At 40.2% G+C, this 19153-nt stretch overlaps 1 protein-coding gene across 4 annotated transcripts in view; it reads left to right on the top strand.

The window, feature by feature from the left end:
• The window catches only part of PARD3B (par-3 family cell polarity regulator beta), a 474018-nt gene that overhangs the window by 143356 nt on the left and 311509 nt on the right, over nt 1-19153 (top strand). For all 4 annotated transcript variants that reach the window (XM_064161234.1, XM_064161224.1, XM_064161216.1 and 1 more), the window contains exon 3: nt 2350-2521. In XM_064161234.1, coding sequence (XP_064017304.1) covers nt 2350-2521 — 172 coding nt within the window. The remainder of the gene's footprint in view (nt 1-2349; nt 2522-19153) is intronic.

Below are 19153 nucleotides of genomic sequence, written 5' to 3'. Positions count from 1 at the left end.
CTTTTGCAGCATCCTGCATCAGTAAGGGTAGAGTGTCAGAATCTAATACAGCATTTAACATGCTAAGCTGTGAAATGATGAGGAAACTCATCTTTGTCCAGATCAGGAATTCACTCCTTTATTCTCATCAGATCACAACTGATCTTATTTATTGTATTCTATAGAGCAAATGCCCAAGTGGATTTAATATCCTACTGTTACCTACAGTGCTTTCAGTGCCTCGGTCCTGCATAATCTCAAATTTCTTTTTCACGAGTAACAGCTTCTTTAGAAATTGACTTTTCATAGCAGAAGCGAGGTTGAGAAAACAAACCTTTTGGTGGGCAGGAGTTATAGAACTTTTGGAGTCATGATGGACTTTGATAATGACAACATGAGTAGTCACTTTAGAAACAAACTAAATACACCATAAGTTTTGGATTTTTGTTCTTTCTTGGTACTGGAGTAAAATGCTGTGATTTGTTGGTATCTGTCTCTAAGGTGGTCTATGTGGCTATATGTAGTTGTGGGACGTAGAAGTGACCTGGTGAGGAATGCAATGTGAACCCCTGGGCAGTATCTCTGTAATGTAGCAGTAAGATACAAAGAGTTTTCTTTGTTATTGGAATCAATCTTTCCTGTATGCTTTGGACAAATAACAAACCCAAAACCCGACAAATTGTATGCTGTGAGAGCTTAGTTGTATGGCTGAGGAAAGGGGACAGGCTCCATATGAAAAAGAGCAGTGTTTCTACCTTATTGTTTGAAGAGGTGTGTGTGTGTCGCTGAAATACGCATTGGTAAATATGAGCTGACACATCTCTAGCAACCAAATTATAAATGAGTGGAAGACCTGAAAATGTCACCTTCTCCTTTAGAAGCACTTCAGGATTCTTTTTCTTTACCTTTTTTTTTTCCTCTCCCCCTTTTCTTTATTTGCCTACAAGAAGAAATGAATATATAAGCTCCCTTAAACGTTTGTCTCATTGTTTCAGTATACATAGGATTTATCTTAGGATATAACTGTTGACACTTCTCTTAAATATCAGAGGAGATTTGATGTGCTAATGTTTTTATAGAGAGAGTGTATACATACCTTAAAATAACACAGAGAGAGAAAGTAATAAATCAATCCTTCAGACTTTGTGTATATGATGACATTGCCTAACCAGCTGTGTCTGTTGTGGTCTTTTCATGATTAGTTCAGAAAATGCAATAAATTAACATCTTAAGATGAAGATGTTGTGTACAATGCTTATTATGCAAAGTGTTTGTCATTGCCTGACAAGAGAACTATGCTATGTCAGGTAGCGTGGCAGGAAAAGTGCTTGAACCACAACTGTAACCTCCTCTGCTCATGGAGAGGCTTCTAGGGTGTCAAGTGTGCTGTTGGCTGAGAACAGTGTCTTCTAATTTATTTAGATTCATTGGGAATTAATAAATTTTGTTTGTTTTCCCAGAACTGTAACACAATTCACTGTTTGCCTGGAACTGTAGCACAATGTACACCAAGCCACATGTGTCTGAATCAATTGTTGATGAAGCTGTGTGCATGTTATCTGATCAGTTACTAGTAGAGGCTGAAAGGAAGATCCTTGTGAAAGGCCAGATTAGCTGAGGCAAAAATAAAATACTTCTGTATAGAGTGGGTGGGTTTGTTAATATATGATTTTGATGTCTACATCAATGTGAGTTTGGGCAGCAGATTATGTAGTCTGTCATTGCTTAATCTCTCTGTGTGCCTGAAGCTGTGGAAGAGTCAGTGAGCAAGTGATGTTTTTCAGAAGTAGTGTGTCTGGTATAAGCTTTCAGGAGAGACTGGGAGGAGATGATAGAAATATGGTGGGTGGAGATGCATATGTGTGCCAGGCTGGACCAAGAAGCTTCCATTCTTACAGAGGCATAGATTGGGCAGCCAGGGAAACTCTGCACTCTATTGCTGTCCCAAATGTGTCTTGCCTTTGCAATATAATAATTATGTATGTCAGTTGGTAGCACTACAATTTTACAACATCATAGTACCCTCCACTCCCAAGAGTGCTTTTCTGTGTTTTTAAGCATATTCAACCCTAAATGTTTTGGAACAATTCAAAATGCTCACTAATGGTAGCTTGCTAACCCTGAGAAAACCATGTCAGCACAGGGCACTGCTGAAGCATATTCTTAAGTCATATTGAAGTCAGTGCATTTAAACACAAATGTTCATGCTTTCCTGAATGTGTATGTTTATTGTTGGCTGTTCTGAAATACTTTTTTTTGTTGTTGTTGTTTTAAAAATTTATTTAATTAAAACTTATTTAGAGTACAAAAAAAAAAAAGTGAGGTTTGGAATACTTTATATATTTAAAGTGTTATCTTTTGTTTTGATAGCTGATTGCTGTTTATGAAGAGCAAGAAACTCACCACAAGACTGATGGTACCAATGGTGACTTGACAGACAGAAATAGCCCAGACTCCTTTGAGACTGAGGTAGCAGCTCAGCTGGCTGCCTTTCAGCCCATTGGTGGTGAGATTGAAGTGACTCCTTCTGCCCTAAAACTGGGTATGTATATCTTACATGGTTATGTCTGTAGTTTAAGTCTACATATTTAAATCATCTTTTTGGTACCCCATTGTTGGCCTCACAAGTCAGTGAAGACAACTGTAATCTCAGAAGTTGACCTTCTGAACAATACATGCTGAAGGCTGCAACTGAGCGTGGCAAACTTGCACCTGTGACTTCTGCCCTGCTGTGTTTTATGCCTGTCTAAACATTTGAGAACCCTTCCTTCTCTTTCCTGTCTTTGAGTAGATTGCTTCATTGTAGTCTTTGAGAGCCAAAACCTATGCAAAGTATTTTCTGGTAATAAAGTCAGTGAAGAAGAAACCGCAACATTTTGGTTTAGGAACTTGGGTTCTATGAGTGTAAAACTGCTGTGTGCAACTACTTCTACTGATTATCTGAGCTAGTGCCCTGTTTCGGGGGTGGGAGGTAGAAAGAAGGAAATGCTTGTTGCAAACAGTTCAGCTCTTTGTCTTTGAAGTTGCACAGCAGGGGCTGCATGCCTATCTGACTTTTCAGGTGAACAGACTGTGATTAGGAGAGACTTCTGCTTAATTCCTTCTTATATCAGAGGCTACTAAGTGAAGTGCTGCAATGCTGGTCCCCTGTGTTATTTCAGTGTGCCTGGAAGGCCAAGAGTTCAGACACTGGTTTCCAATTATAAAGTGCTAGAGTCTTGTGTGTTGAACACAAAGCAGTTTGAAATACTTCCTTGAATTGAGAGCAGGGTAAGCTGTCACCTAGACAGCAGATACAGAAGCTTTCAAAAACAGATTGAAGATGAATCCTCTTACACTCTGCCTGTAGAGCAGGACCACACTGACAGTATTTAGCAAAAGAATAATGATTAGGACAGACTTCTCTGTATTCCACCAGGGCTCATCACCCAATTCATTCCATGTTCTTGAGGACCGCTGGCAGTCTTCTAATGATGTGCAACAACATTTTTGAGTGTAAGTGGGTGGGCTAAGGGTAGAATTACTGTCTGTAGTTGTGCTGCTCTCATGATGTAGTCTGATGACAACTTCAAAAATTGAATGTTCGTGTGTCTGTTTATATTAATTGCCTTTTTAAAGGAAAAGCTAACAAAACCATCAAACTAAAATTAATAGTGAGATTGGCTGAATGAGGCTATGTAAGGTAACTTCTCTTGGAGGTGGAAAGGTTTGTGGCAAAAGGTTCAGTGGTTCAATGGTTTTCCACTTCATTTATTACATATATTTTTAATAACACTGTAGGAACACATTTTAGCATGTTTCTGAAAGTAGAGATTGTTCTCCATGTACTTCTGAGCCATGTTTTGGGAAAAAATAAATCATTAAAAGTGGTTTATTTAGCATACTCTTCTACATAAGCTGAGGGTTGGAGAGAAGAGTACTTGAGCTTGATGCAGTTTTATGTAGGACAGTTAAAGGCTAGAACTCAGGAACTCGCCACTAAGCTACCAGGTACTTCAATTTTCATAGCATTTATGGAATCTTTCTACTATAGAGTGTATAGGAGGTAGAATCATAGAATCAACCAGGTTGGAAAAGACCTCCAAGATCATCCAGTCCAACCTATTACTCAGCCCTGTCCAATCGACTAGACTATGACAGTAAGTGCCCCATCGAGACTTTTTTCTTGAACATCTCCAGGGACAGTGACTCCACCACCTCACTGGGCAGCCCATTCCAATGGCAAATCACTCTCTCTGGCAAGAACTTCCTCCTAACATCCAGCCTATACCTTCCCTTGCAAAACTTGAGACTGTGCCCCCTTGATCTGTTACTGATTGTCTGGGAGAAGAGACCGACCTCCACCTGGCTACATACTCCCTTCAGGTAGTTGTAGACAGCAATGAGGTCACCCCAGAGCAGCTCTTTTGGTAGGCTTGATAGCCTGAAATAGGCTTATACATGTACTGGCTTGCCCAGATGTATTTTTCTGCTCTTCCTCCTCCATGTTTTGAGGAGAAGCAACTGCAGGAAGAAGGACATGGAGCCTGGAGCTGGAGCCACTGATTCTAAGAACTCTGGCCTGCCTGGATTTGTTTACAACTTGTGGTAAACAAGGTACACACACTTAGCTTGTGCCTGCCTTGTGCAAGGCCTATGTTTTTCCCAAATCAAGGAAAAGCAAGCCTATGGCTTCACCTAATATGGTCAGGCTTGGCCAACTGTCATTCTAATTGGCTATTCTGTGTCCAAAGGCCCATTAGTCTCAGCTACATTGATAAAAGTTGATACACTGGTAAACACAATGTGTGCTCTGCCATTGTACTTGTGCATGTTACCTGCTGCTGCTGTTGCTCTCTGTTTCTGGCAGTATACAGCCTTGCTGCCTTATTGTTTGCCTGGAAGCTCCATTGCCTCGAGTTAACCAAGAACAGGCTCTAAATGCCTGTACACGATTTGCCGGCATAGTCAGCGTGACATCTTGCTGAGACTGCACATTGCAAGACATCCTGCTGCCATGGAGGCAGCGAATTAACATGGCTGAGTCAGGAAATATATAAAAATAGAATTATTTTCCTGGAACCCTACCCCCAAAACTCTATACAAAATTTAGTTTAGTTTATTAGCAGACTCAGTTCAATCGGGAATATCTTACAGAGGATATTATAGATAAATTTGTCTATTTGGGAAGTCAGGAAATGGAAAAGGCTAAGCTATAAACACAGCTTTACCCCACTATCAATCAGGCTGAGCAGAAGATTAAGGGAAAACCTACTCACAGATGTGAGCTAGGCACTCAGCAAAGATCTCTTGCTGGATTCTTTCTGCAGGAGCAGCCTGTGATATTACCAGCAATGTCCAATGATAGAGATCCATGCCACAGAAGTCCGAGGCGAGTCACAGAGCTGCTGAACACAGAAATGTCTCAAGCGCTTCTTCCTGAGTGGGATGGTCACAAGATGATGCTACTGTCACAATGGCAGGGAGAGAGCTCAAAACTGTTAGGGTCCCCAGTCTCAAGGGCAGCCAGCAATTAACTACTGATAGGGTCTGAGAGAGAGCAGTCCAGGTGATGCCAGCTCTCTTTCTCAAACGACCTGAGGCTTGCAAAGTCTGATGGTTTGCATAGAGTGAAAAGAGTGAGGAGAGCCATACAAAGCAGGGACGGTCCAGTCGTGGCAGGAACTTATCCTGTGTGGTGGCAGGGGACTCTCCAGAGGGGAACTATCAAGGCAGGACAAATCCCAGGGTGGGAAGAACCCTCTATCCCTTTCTCTAGACAAAGTGTCCAATTACTATTACTTGGCATGAAAATACAGGCAATCACCAGCCTGATTTCAGCGCAGGCTTCTGCATGGGTCACCCTCATGGTGTAAGGACCCTTTGCTGCCCCCGCTTCAAGCCCACAGGGATGGGGGAAGCAGGTTTTTGCACTTTTCTTCTCCCACAGAGAGGGAGAAGAGAGGAATTTGGGGTATCCAGGACACCTGCCTGCACCTGAAAATCTTCTGCCAAGACAGGAAGTCTTGGAGATACATAAATCATCCAGAGGAGCCAAGGGACAAGGTCAGAGATTGTCTGCCTACTTTCCTCAGCTTGTGAAGACTGGGAAGAATCAGAAGCCTCAGCAACAAGACAGTAACAGAATTCCCTGAGAGTGTTTGGGTACTGTCTGAAGCTGTAGCTAGCCCTACAAGTCAGGAGGTAATATTTTGTGAGTGAATATTTAAAGCCTTTTTGTGATTCACCATTGCCTTCTGCCATAAGCAGAAAGCAGCTCCTTGAGTCCATCTAGTGGGCAAGCGGTATATTGACCACAAGCGGTATTTGGCCGCAAGAACCTTCTCTTCCAGTCCAATGAATGTTTATATATTGTTGCCAGCTATTTCTATTATCTGCAAAATGTTTCCATGACCGTGTGGAGAACTGATTATTATTAAAATTAGTGATTGGGAGTGGCAAGAGTTCTGAATACCAAAATTAATAAACAATATTAATTTTGGAGAAAAAAAATATCTCTTATTAATTTCCTCTCCATAACAGCAACCAGTTAGGCTTCTGTTTAATTTTCAGAGCAATACTAATATATATTTGAACTTTAACTGAGTGCTGGCTTCTTAAAATAGAGAACATAAATATAATGGGTTTCTCTCAATGGTTCTCTTTCAGATTGTACTATTTTACAAGGTAAATGAAAGATTTTTCTACCTGCCAGCCTCATAAACTCAGTCTGCATTCTGAAATGTTTTTTTTTTTTCCTCTCCTGGGTTTTACATCATGGATTAAAGTTTTTTAGACTTCATTTTTGCCTTTATCTTTTCTGTACAACTCCCTGGACTTTAAATTATATCCTATTTCTGCTAGAAGCAAGTTAAAAGGTAAATAAAGAAATGGAGGCACAATTTGTTTGTATCGATAACATCGATGCGTGAACCTCAGTAGTCTGACTCTGTGTCTCATTATTGAATTGACTTGCACTTGCTAGAAGAAATAAATAATGTTTAAATGATCTTATTTTGGGAGCAAGAATGTGATTGTAAGTAGTGAGCATGCATTGCTTTCTGTGGTGGAGCTGTGCTTCAGGAACCTCTCAGAGTGTGTTTACCTTCCAGAATATTGTCGCAGAATGCTTTTAGGAACGAAGTGCAGGGAGTCCATTGCTGAACAAATTGTCAGACTGAAGAAAAATTTTGCCTGTTAATTTTGGCTGGATGTTTTGTATTCTGTGAAACCAGATGCACATTTTTCTGTAGAAATAGTCCCTTCTCCTGCCTGCCATAAAGGCTGTTGTGTGTTAAGCATTATTTTTGGACTTGTCATGCACGAGGGCTGGGGCAGACAAGAGACAAATGACAGATGCTTTCTATGAAGCCCTTTTCCTTCCCAAAGGGGAAGTGAAAGGGAATAAGAGAGAGATTTATGGATTAGAAAAGTAAAACTAATTTAATTAAAATCATAATGATAAAACGAAATGTATACAAACATACAAAACCAATATTGAACCCAGCCTTGTGATGGCTTTTACTGTGGACAGGCACTAGGGAAGTCTCAGAGTGGACTCAGTGGCAGATGGGAAGCACATTCAGGTGCTAGATTCTGAATCTGTGTTTGGGAGCACACAAATTGAACAGAGTCCTTCTCAGATGCTGGCTGTTGAAGAGGAGAACTTGACCCTCATCCCTCAGATTTATTCTGAATATGACACATATGGAATACTTTAGTTACTTTAGGGTCATCTGTCCTGTCTACTCCTCACCATAGATATGGGCCTTACTTTCAGTACCTGCAACATGGTACGGAAGATTTAGCAGTGACTATGTTATCCACAAGAGCAAGTATAAGCAAGAAGGTTTCTTCACACCCATCCTTGGCACTAACTGTAAACAACAGCATTATCACCACTAGAACCAGACACAGTCTGTGAAAATGTGCCATTAACTTCAGAAAGTGCAGTTATTTAGAAGAGACTGAGCTGAAATTAGTTCTGTTCCAACTCAAACTAGGACAGAAGACTAAACTTAGCTGCTTCACTGGAGCCAGATCATAACTGACAATTAATTGTTTTTGCACAGTTTCCACAAGGCCTTGATATTGTCTGGAATTAGATGTCGTCTCTGACAGTGTTCCATTGGTGAAACATTTGGAGATCTTTGTATGTAGATGGGAATTTACTGGGTTAACTAGCACTGGTTTCTGTTGGGGGTGGTTTGGAATGTGTTTTGTTTCTTTTGTTTGGTTTGAGTATATCATAGCCCAGTATTTCTCTTTGACCAGAGATGGTAGCTGAGAAATATTTGCAGAATAGGGACTTGCCTTTGCAGACCTTGTTGACCAATTGTCTTTATGCCCTGTTCCAAGCTTCTGTTTTGTTGCTGATGTATGATTAAACAGTCATTCTATCATCTTAAAGATAGTTTTGCAGGGGTAGTGGGTAACATTCTTGTGTATTGTGTTAAGTTCTTCAGAAAGCACAGGATTGATGGAGTTATGTATATTAGGGGTGCTAACATTGCATGCAGGTAATCCTATATGGGGTTCTCCAGATAATAATTTGAGGGGATTGAATACATATGTGAACTGGCAATCTAGAGTAATAGAACAGAACGTGATGGTAGCAGCTAATGGGCTATGTGTGAATTGGTATTATCTTCCTGAAATGTTCTTAAAATGTTTCGATCTAGACACTTCAGCTTCAGATTAGAGGCTTTTACTATGTCTTTTCCAAATAAATAGTTACCCACCAGTAATCTACTCATGAAACGGGTGCACCCATGATATTTTAAGCAGTGGCCTGCAGGCTATTGCTAAGCTAATGGGCAGTGACAGTGTGCTTCTTCATAGACCACGGGTATATAAGAAATGCTTTGTGTGATAATTAGCTTCAATGGCACACTAGCTGTTCATGCAGAACATGAGACATGCTTCAGAAATGTTCCTTTCTGTTTGTTTTTTTTTTTCCCCCTTAAAAAGCACTAGTGCGTCCTTAAAACTTCTCAAGTATGTAACATGCCAGTGCAACTGCTTTGTTTTTAGTAGGAGAGTGTTGAGTTTCTTATAAGGCTTTGCAATTAAATGAGCTGAACTGTCTGGAGCTTTTAATGTTCTGTCAGCCCTCAACCATCTTGTGATTTTCTGTGCATTGTAAGCACAATATTGATCCTTCTGGTTTCCTTTTGTGCCTAAGAGTTTAGTGTTCTTTTCTAGCGGTTTTCCCTGCATAACAGGTTGTGAAACAGGAAAAGAGGAGTAAGAGATGTAGCCTTTTCAGTGCAAAAGGAGACCACTAATTTATTTATGGAGCTGGAAATGCCTTCATTACTGGCTCAGTCTTTCGTTTGCACACGCTTAGTTGTTGCTTTTCTCTTGCTGCTTGCCTTGGTGTTAAGTAGACATGATTTTGCTGTGAGGAAGACTGACAGTATTTGATGATACATGTCACTTCTGAATACTAATATAGGGGGAAAAAAAGAGATGTGCATAATGGTATTTTGTTTGTTTTAATTATTCTTTGCTCTTTCTTTGTACTCGTTTTTCAAGTACGAGCATTATGGGAATCAGATAAAATTAAGTTACTTTAATTGTTGACTATTACGATGAATTTGTTACAGTGAATTTATACCAGTGATAAAATGGAAGTTAGGTAAAGAAGTAATTGTTTATAAAGTATACTTACAGCAACTTGTAAAATTATCTTGTAAACTACAAGAATTTAACTCCTGCCTGTCGAACTTTTTACAGCCCAGTGAGGCAGGTGCCTTGCTTCTCTCAACAAAAAGGCTTACTTTGGTATTTCCAAATTTACATGCTTTTGCTTCATAGAAAATCTCTGGGAGCAAGATTTTCTTCTTTTGTATGTATGTGTGCACATACATACACATGTGTACCAACACCACTCCCCATCCAATCAACATTCTAGGCAAGTGGAAGACTTGGGTTCAAGTGTGGGTTGGAATGGCTGATTATAGTTTTTCTCCTAAAATAATGGTAGTTGAAGTTCAGGCTACATTGAGACATTTTTTGATCAGTCAGTTCTTTCAGCTCTGAACATTTTATGTAGTTTTGCACAGGGACAGTTGTTTGCTGAAAAAACCTGAGCATGGTCTCCAACCCTTAATAGGTTTAGTACGCAGTAATAACAGCCCTGGCTTAGAAAGTTTTGATTTCCCATTTTGATGCAGTTCTTGGTTATGTGGCCATGTAGCTCTTGGAATTTCCTCAAAGCTGTTTGTTGGCTTCTGATAGTGAAAACACTTAATCAGCATAATGTATTCCTGCGGTTTTGGTCTTGCTCTAACTTTAAGCATGCTTCATGGGGTTGTTCAAAACACTTAATTTGAGTGACCCTATGCATTGGAGTTACTGTGTCAGTCAACAGAGCTGCTTCCATTGGCAGTGTCCTAGTTTGAAGTTCAAGGAACTTGAGGACAAGGTTTCTTGCAGGGATTTTTGGAAGTTGTTCACTTGGTAGGCCTGATAGGGCTTAAATTGTTATCTGCTGGATATGGATGTCTTCTGTTTCTGTGTGACTCCAGAGCTCAGAACGAATTCCCTCTCTTTCTCACCTGCTTTGAAGTGGAAGACTTGTAAGCAGCCTTGGGTGGCACTTTAAACAGCATATATATGGCTGTTTCTCTTTCAAGTTAGTGTTGAGATCCTGTGAATATACAGACAGCATGCTTTTAAATACAGAGGAAGCCACATGATTATGGGTTTCTAAAAGTTATAAACCCAGATACGACCTGAAGCCATTCATTTGGTGAGGAGAATTTTGCTATTGTTTGTATACAGCATACCTGCTGTGTCAGAGTAAATAGGAAAGACACTTTTTCTTGTATAAAAAATACCCTGTTTATCTTAATGTTGCAATGTCAAATTATTGGCTGAGTGCTGTGATGTTTGTCAGTACATTGACTGCTCTACATGCATATAATAATTCTCTGCTGTATGATTCAGAGAAAATTAACATTTGAAAATTGGTAAGTTTCAAAAGAAACGTATTATACAAACACATGCTGCCTTCTGTGATTTGAGGCAGTACTGCAAATATGACTTTATTCTCTTTCCCTGCACCAGAAGGTTGCTCTTGTCGTAGTGATATCAAACATTCTGTGCTGTTTGTCATAGGTGTTGTGAGAATGACACCGTGCTCGATACATTTTTCTCCTCTGCTGTGCTCAGTTTAATCTCCTTTAAAAGAATTGTGATGATCAATTAAAGTCTACTTGTGTTCCTAAAACAAATGGTTCTGCTCTGAGGCAAGCTATCAGTTTGAAGATAACTTTTCATTTCAGTCAGATTGTGGGCTTGGTATATTTTGACCTCATGACTTATGCTTGGTATTACTTAGTTGTCCTTGATTCATGGAAATGAGCCTTGCACCAGCATAGCTAAAGTTTATCTTAGTCTTGCAGCAAAACAGTACAGCAATGGTTTCTGTAAAGATCACACAAACATATATATATACAAAAAATAAATTTCCATGAGTTTCTCTGCTTTTGGGTTGTCCATTTAGAAAATAAGCCAGGCTTTTCTTCTTTTCTCTGTACCCAAGATTTTAATAGTAGTGTTGGTAATAAATTTATGTGCATAACTCATTACCAAAGAACCCCTTTTCTTTTTAATAAACTCCCTGCCTCTGATTTCCCCAAAGATTGTTTCTCATTAATTATTCCTCTTGTCTCTATTCCCTTTGCACTTGCTTTAATATGCCTTACTTTGGGGCAAGAGGCTATCCCCGTGAAAACATGTTAAGTAGGGAGAAAAATAGTTTTCCCTTGCAAGTTACACATTTTCCTGTAGTAGCTCTCTAGCTGAGATGTTCATTTCCAGCCTTATTGCCTCAGGGAAGCTTTTGAGGAAGGTGACAAATGGGACTTAGAATGATGGAATAAATTCTGTTAGAAAAGCATGTGTTGGTTTTTGACCTGCTTTATTCAACATCAGTGCTTTTCCTCAGATTTGTGCTTGGCTAATTTTACAGTGTTACTGGGTTTGTGAGTCTGTGTATTGCTATGATGCCTAGCTAGTTTCAAAGGTGGTACCACCTCCTAAAAAGTAACAGACCAACCCACTTAGCAAGCTAAACATTAGCAGCTGAAGGTTTTGAAAGGCTACAGTATAATAAACTGGAGGGCAGCAGTGTAATCTCTCAGTGCACCGTAGTGCTAGGTAAGACAAATGAGTGTGGATGTGTATTTATAAATCCTTACGATACCATGTGCTGTATTAGCTCTGAGGCAATATGGCAAAATGTGTATTGCAGGTTGAAAATGAGCCTGCTAAGCTTGGCTGATGGATAGTTTTAAGCTGTTCAAGTAAAAAAAGAAGGGAAAAAAAGACATTCAAGTAAACGTTGTGAGGTAGTAGATCACCTTTCTTTCTTAAGAAACCAAACTAACAGAGTTTTGCAATTTTATTTTAAGTTTTTTTCCAATATTTGTTTGCCAAGGATTGTTTACTGCTTCCTTCCATATGGACATGTTCCAGTGTACAGATGAACCTTCTAGTATTTGAAGGAGGCCTACAAGAAGGCTGGGATTTATAAAATCTTGTAATGACAGGACAAGGAATAATGGATTTAAATTGGAAGAGGGCAGATTTAAAACAGGTGTTAGGGAGAAGTTCTTTACAGTGAGGGTGGTGAAACATTGGCACAGGTGGCTCAGGGAGATTGTGGATGCTCTCTCTCTGGAGGTGTTCATGGCCAGATTGGATGAGACGTTGAGCAACCTGTTCTAGTAGGACATGTCCCTGCCTGTGGCAGGAGGTTGGAACTAGATGATCTTTGAGGTTCCTTCTAACCTAAACCATTCTATGAACCCATCTCTACTGATGACTTTCACAGAGAAGTTACAAATAACACTTAAATCATTCAATCAGTTTGCCCATTGCCATTTATTTCTTTCTCGTTGCTCTCTGTCTAACTTGCCTTTTCCTACTTGGAAATGCCACTTCAACAGATACCTAGAATCTCAGCCAAGTGAAATGGACAGTTGTGTGTTTACTACTCCCGAGCATAGCTGGCAAAGAATGTACGTCCCTCCCAATGTGTTTCACAGTTTTTGTCATAGACACACTGCCTGCTGTTTCCCTTTCTTTGTAACTCATTACCTCATTAGAAGGAAGTCTGTTTACCATAGACATTAAGTAAAGGAAGAATGTGGTATGTTCATAGAAAGATGGATCCTGTGGAGTATTTTTTAAGTCATCTCCATTCCTGGAGGTGTTTAAGGCCAGGCTGGTTGAGGCTTTGGCCAGCCTGACCTAGGGTAGGGTCCCCCGCCCATGGCAAAGGGGTTGGAACTAGATGATCCTTGTGGTCCCTTCCAACCCTGACTGATTGTATGATTCTAAATACTACAAACCCCTATACTAATACCATAATTTGTGACAGTCTTTTAATATATCAGTAAAAGATTAAGGAACTATATTTTGCCATTCTACTACTGGCAATAAAATGCTGCCAATGTGATATTTGAGCTGTACAGTTTAGCTGCCAAAGCTCTAAAGAAAATTAAACCATTGGACTGTGGAAAAGTGACTACATAAGCACCTGTAACTGATGTTAGCTGAAGTGCTAAACCGCCTTTTGGCAATGTGGCCTCATTTGCAGGTGCACAGAATATTTTCTTTGTGTCAGTTTATTCAACTAGTACAGTTCATTAAGTGTTTCATTTGAAGTTGAGAAATGGGCTGGGAATTGAAATAGAAGAAATGCTTATTTTCACCTTTCAATCTGTGAATAATAATGAGGTGTGAGAGTCTGAGATCTATTAGTTTTAAAATCTTATAGGATATGTTAGCCTAAAATGATTGATTTAAATTCTGTAACTACAGATAATATACTGCTGAAAAAAACAGTCCATTTAATAAGATGAATGCTTTTTTTCTGTCCAGCAAGTTGGATGACTAAGAGCAGTGTTTTCAAATACATCCAAAGTTTAGTCTTTGTACATCTGAATGCCATATGAAAAAGAAGGCCTGGCCTGTGGTGGAAAATGTTGATTTCTATTGGTAATAGCCAGTGTGTTCTCACAAGGCTTTTAATCAGCCTGCATTAAGAGTGGCACATTTTGCTGGGGTTTGGATTGGGTGGGAAAAAATTATAAATCACTAATTCACTGAATCACAGAATGTCAGGAGCTGGAAGGAACCTCAAAAGATCATCTAGTCCAACACCCCTGCCAGTGAGTGAAGTGATTAATCCTTGCATCAGAAGGATTCTGCTGCAAGTCTTTCCCCTCTGCCTGGTCTTTTTCATGTGGTATGTGTAGTCAAGGTCTTTTGGAATGGAGTCATGGTGCTCTGAGCACTCCAGTAGCTCTGCCTGTGCCCCCCCTGTCTCCTGCAGCGGGAGCTGAAAATAAGAGCACTGTATTGACAAAGGTGAAAAGATCCTGGAGTTACTCTGGATCTGACATAGATTGTGACCAGAAGAAAATAATACTTGGTTAAGATCCAAACTCAAGTCTTGTCCTTCAGCAGGAAATTTTCTTGAGAGAAATGTTGAAGCAGGGAAAGATTTTTGAACCCAAAAAATTAGACTGGAGTTATTACTGAAATAATGTATGTAGATGACTTCTATGTGTCCACCTCTGAAACTCCAAAAGCTGTAAATGTAGATATTCTGCAGTTGTTTCCTTAGCCACTGTTTCTGACAGTGACCACAGCAAGGCTATTTAATTCCGACTGTAAAAACTGCGAGAGCAGTTCTTGTGCTTTGTAACTGGGCTCTGACTTCTTATGTTATAGCACATGCAACCAGACAAAAATGTTGTTCTGAAATGTGTGACACCAGAGGTTTAAGCCTTTGCTGGATTTTACTTGTAGATTATTGTGGTTTTTTTCTTTGTAAGAAAAATTTAACCTCAGTTAGAGTGATCGGAAAATAGTTTGTCCTGCACTGGGTTAATATGTAAAAGAGAGAAGTTGTTGGAAGTGGATTTCATTTTTATAGATTTAAGTCATTTATCCTAACTGTTACATCATCCTAGTTCATAAATCTAATTTTGGATCCACAGGAATTAAAAAAGTGCAGGATGCACTTTGGAAAGAACAGATACAGAACTGTCTGAAATTGTATTGACAGGTGCTATTAGGAGCAATTTGAGTTAGCTTCAAACATAAAAGTCACAGCATCAGAGCATTACAAAGTTAAAAAATAAAGCAGTGTCACAGTCCTATCAGAAGGTAGACCATAGAAGCTAACATCACCTACACTTGCACTATATGGCAGAACCACTACGTGATGCCTCGAGTGGTGGCAATGAATTTGAGGATGACCAGAATTACTTTGAGTGAGTGCTGACTGGCGGAGTTGTCAGTATGCCTCTTACTGTGAAAATTATCAGACTGAAAGAAGAAAAACAGGCATATATTAATGACCTTTCCTATGTTTAAATACAAATTGCTACCTTGCTTGTAGTATTTGGTTTTCATTGCCTGAACTGGTTTGTGGCAGGACCAGTTTAAATGTCGTTTTGGCTTCCTAGTTTAAGTAGTGATTGTTTTTTGTTGTCTGGTCAGTGATCTTTCAGCAAGAAGTGTATGTGCCGAGGGTCAGTTTCACATTTGTGTGTGCATGCATTTAATATTTATGGTGCTGTGTTTCACGTTGGACTTGAAATTTTGTTGTGATTTGCTCAGAATGAGCTCTAAGTGTTTCAAGGCACATGCAGGTGAGACAATAATTTGTCTGTCCAAGCAAGTGTAATTTGGAATCAGGCAGCAGAGTAACTGTCATCAGTATGGCCTTTAACAGTTGACAGTTTGATACACATCTGAAGGACAGCTTTTTTTTTTTTTTGCCACTGTCAGCATTTTTATATGCAAGAGCAGACCTTATAACTTGAACTGTGTAGGTGATTTACTGTAAATCGTTGTCTGACCACTTATGTATGGTATTCTGTTCAAATGTATCTTTTGTTCTCCTCCAAAACAGTTCTTCCCCATTACCTGAAAAAAACAAAGGAACAAAAAAGACCTTCTAATTTGTTATTTGCCACTCTAGCCACTGGTCTCTTCTACGGAACCAGCAACAGAACAAGGGTACAGAGGCGCAAGTTGTGCTGGGGGAAGTGTAGGCTGCGTGTTAGGAGAAGGTTGTTGGCAGAGAGAGTGATTTGCCATTGGAATGGGCTGCCCAGGGAGGTGGTGGAGTCACCATTCCTGGAGGTGTTCCAAGAAAAGCCTGGATGAGGCACTTAGTGCCATGGTCTGGTTGATTGGCTAGGGCTGGGTGTTAGGTTGGACTGGATGATCTTGGAGGTCTCTTCCAACCTTGTTGATTCTATGATGCAGTGGCAACACATCTGTCTGTATTCCCTTTATTTGTCATCTCACTCAAAAGTCATCTGAGTGTGTCTGCACCCAAAGCCATGCTAAAATCAATTTTCATTTCATGATATGATCCTACACACAGCCTACTTAAAATACTGTGTGTGAATAATGTGGGTGGAAAACTGTGGTTAATTTCAGCAATTTTCTGAATTTGGCCCTGTAACAGCAGCTGGCAACTTGGATTCCCCCAACTCAAAAGTATTTCAATTTAGAGGTGAATTGTGCTTTCCTGAGCAAGGGGACTTGAGAGTAAAAGAGGAAATTTAAGAAAGAGTTTGAATTACCTTTTTTTTTTTTATGATAGTCATCTCAATCATTACTAAGCTGTCTAAATTTTAGACATTAATATTTGATGCTAGAACTCACGCCCTAGAGACTCTGAAGAGCTTTGTGACTTGATGATCTCCTTGGGTCTCTTCCAACCCTTAATATCCTGTGATCCTGTGACAGCTGGAGCTCCAAAGTTGCACTGACCATGCTTGGATCCTGAACTTAGAATCATAGAATAAACCAGGCTGGAAGAGATCTCCAAGATCACCCAGTCCAACCCACCACCCAGCCCTGTCCAGTCAACCAGACTATGGCACTAAGTGCCTCATCCAGGCTTCTTTTGAACACCTCCAGGGATGATGACAACGCCACCTCCCGGGGCAGCCCATTCCAATGGCAAATCACTCCCTTGCAAAGCTTGCATTATTTGAGGATGCATAGTGTTCTTAAATCCATCCTTAGCTGTGTAGTCAGCCTCTCCTGACCTCAAAGGCTGTATTTTTTGATCCACATAGGGCTTAAGTGAGATAAGGCAAAGTGCAGCTCTGTTCAGAGGATGTCTTAATGTCTGTATACAGCTTTTTGGCAAACTTTACTAAAAAGTCCTTAAACACCCTCAAGCAAAACGAGAGTAAGAGTACATCTGGCATGGAGATGTTTCTTTTGTCATTATGTTGATGCAGGTTTTCAGTTTTTAATTGTGCACAAATGGCAAAACTTCTCTCTTCTGTGCTGGTTTGTTGGTTTGTGGGTTTTGTTTTTTTTCCTAATGTAACCAATTTAAATCAAAGTGTGGTTTCTACCATATGTTTGTTTCAACCATATTTGCAGTTAAAAAAAAAATATTTCCAAAACAGAAGAGCTCAAAGAAAATACACTGTTAACCGTGAATCTCTGCAGATACTGATTTTTGAGGGTGATGCTAGCAAAAGGAAAAGATTGATCTACATGGCTTGAAACTACATGTTAGAGTTTACTTCAAGGAAGGAAAAGGCACAGGACTTTCTCTCATCAGATTTGTCACAGAATTTGTATTTTGAATAAGACCGAGACATCCACGTGTGCTCAGAAGTAGTTATGATGCCAAAACAGAAGGCACTCTGAAACTTCTGAAAGAAGGGGATGTACTCCCTGAAGTGATTGAGGTTAAATGCTTTCTGGGCCACTCAATTCAAGAGAGATGTTGAGGTGCTGGAATGTGCCCAGAGAAGGGTGATGAAGCTGGTGAGGGGTCTGGAACACAAAGCCTATGAGGAGAGGCTGAGGGAACTGGGGGTATTTAGTCTGGAGAAGAGGAGGCTCAGGAGTGACCTCATTGCTGTCTACAACTACCTGAAGGGGCATTGTAGCCAGGTGGGGGTTGGTCTCTTCTCACAGGCAACTAGCAACAGAACAAGGGGACACAGTCTCAAGTTGTGCTGGGGAAAGTATAGGCTGGATGTTAGGAGGAAGCTCTTGCCAGAGAGAGTGATTGGCATTGGAATGGGCTGCCCAGGGAGGTGGTGGAGGCACCGTCCCTGGAGGTGTTCAAGAGAAGCATGGATGAGGCACTTAGTGCCATGGTCTAGTTGACTGGATAGGGCTGGGTGCTAGGTTGGCCTGGATGATCTTGGAGGTTTCTTCCAACCTGGTTGATTCTATAATTCTTTGATCATGATAAAAAATTTAGTCTTGGCTGTGTGTTTGAATTTTTGTTATCTGTAAATTACTGATGCAATACAGCAAGGTGAGTATAAGTAGATTTTTAAACTGAGTTCCTAACTTTCAAATACAAAATACTCTGATGCAAAATAGTTGTGCTTGTAAGTAATGAGTTCTATCAACTTGGTATACAGAAATGAGTTTTTCTGTGGCTCATCATTTAGGGAAAAGATTAGTTTTCTGTTTGAGCTTACATCGGTTGATGTACATGTTCAGCATAAATGCAAGAGCTTGAGTAGATTAACAAGGAATCACAGCAAAACAAAAGGAAAGCAGTAAGGAAAAGGGCAGCATTGTTTCCTAACAGATGAAAACAGATGACAGAATCTCTTAACTAAATGTCTGTAGTTGTCTGTGCTGTTTTTGTAATAAATAGTTATGGGTTTTCATTACATTTTATCTACCTCTATGGAATACAGTGATGAACAAATTCAAAGTGTGTATGTAGAATGAACATGGTCTGAATTCTGAGTTGGGTTTAATCCTGGGTAATTAGATATCATAGAATCAACCAGGTTGGCAGAAACCTCCAAGATCATCCAGTCCAACCTAGCACCCAGCCCTAGCCAGTCTCTGGCAAGAACTTCCTCCTAACATCCAGCCTATACTTCCCCCAGCACAACTTGAGACTGTGTCCCCTTGTTCTGTTGCTGGTTGCCTGGCAGAAGAGACCAACCCCCACCTGGCTACAACTTCCCTTCAGTAAGTTGTAGACAGCAATGAGGCTCCCCCTGAGCCTCCTCTTCTCCTAGCTATTTGAGGAGGCTTCTCTCTTTTGGAGTGCAAGGGAGTTTACTTGGCTTTCAAGAGCCCTGTGTGTGCAGTACAGAAGAGGCAAGGAGAGGCCAACAAACAAAAGGAGCCTGTGTGAAAAGCATGGTCTGGG

The sequence above is a fragment of the Pogoniulus pusillus genome, chromosome 2 (genome assembly GCF_015220805.1).
Source record: "Pogoniulus pusillus isolate bPogPus1 chromosome 2, bPogPus1.pri, whole genome shotgun sequence".
Classification (NCBI taxonomy): domain Eukaryota; kingdom Metazoa; phylum Chordata; class Aves; order Piciformes; family Lybiidae; genus Pogoniulus; species Pogoniulus pusillus.
This window is presented reverse-complemented; position numbering and strand designations above follow the sequence as displayed.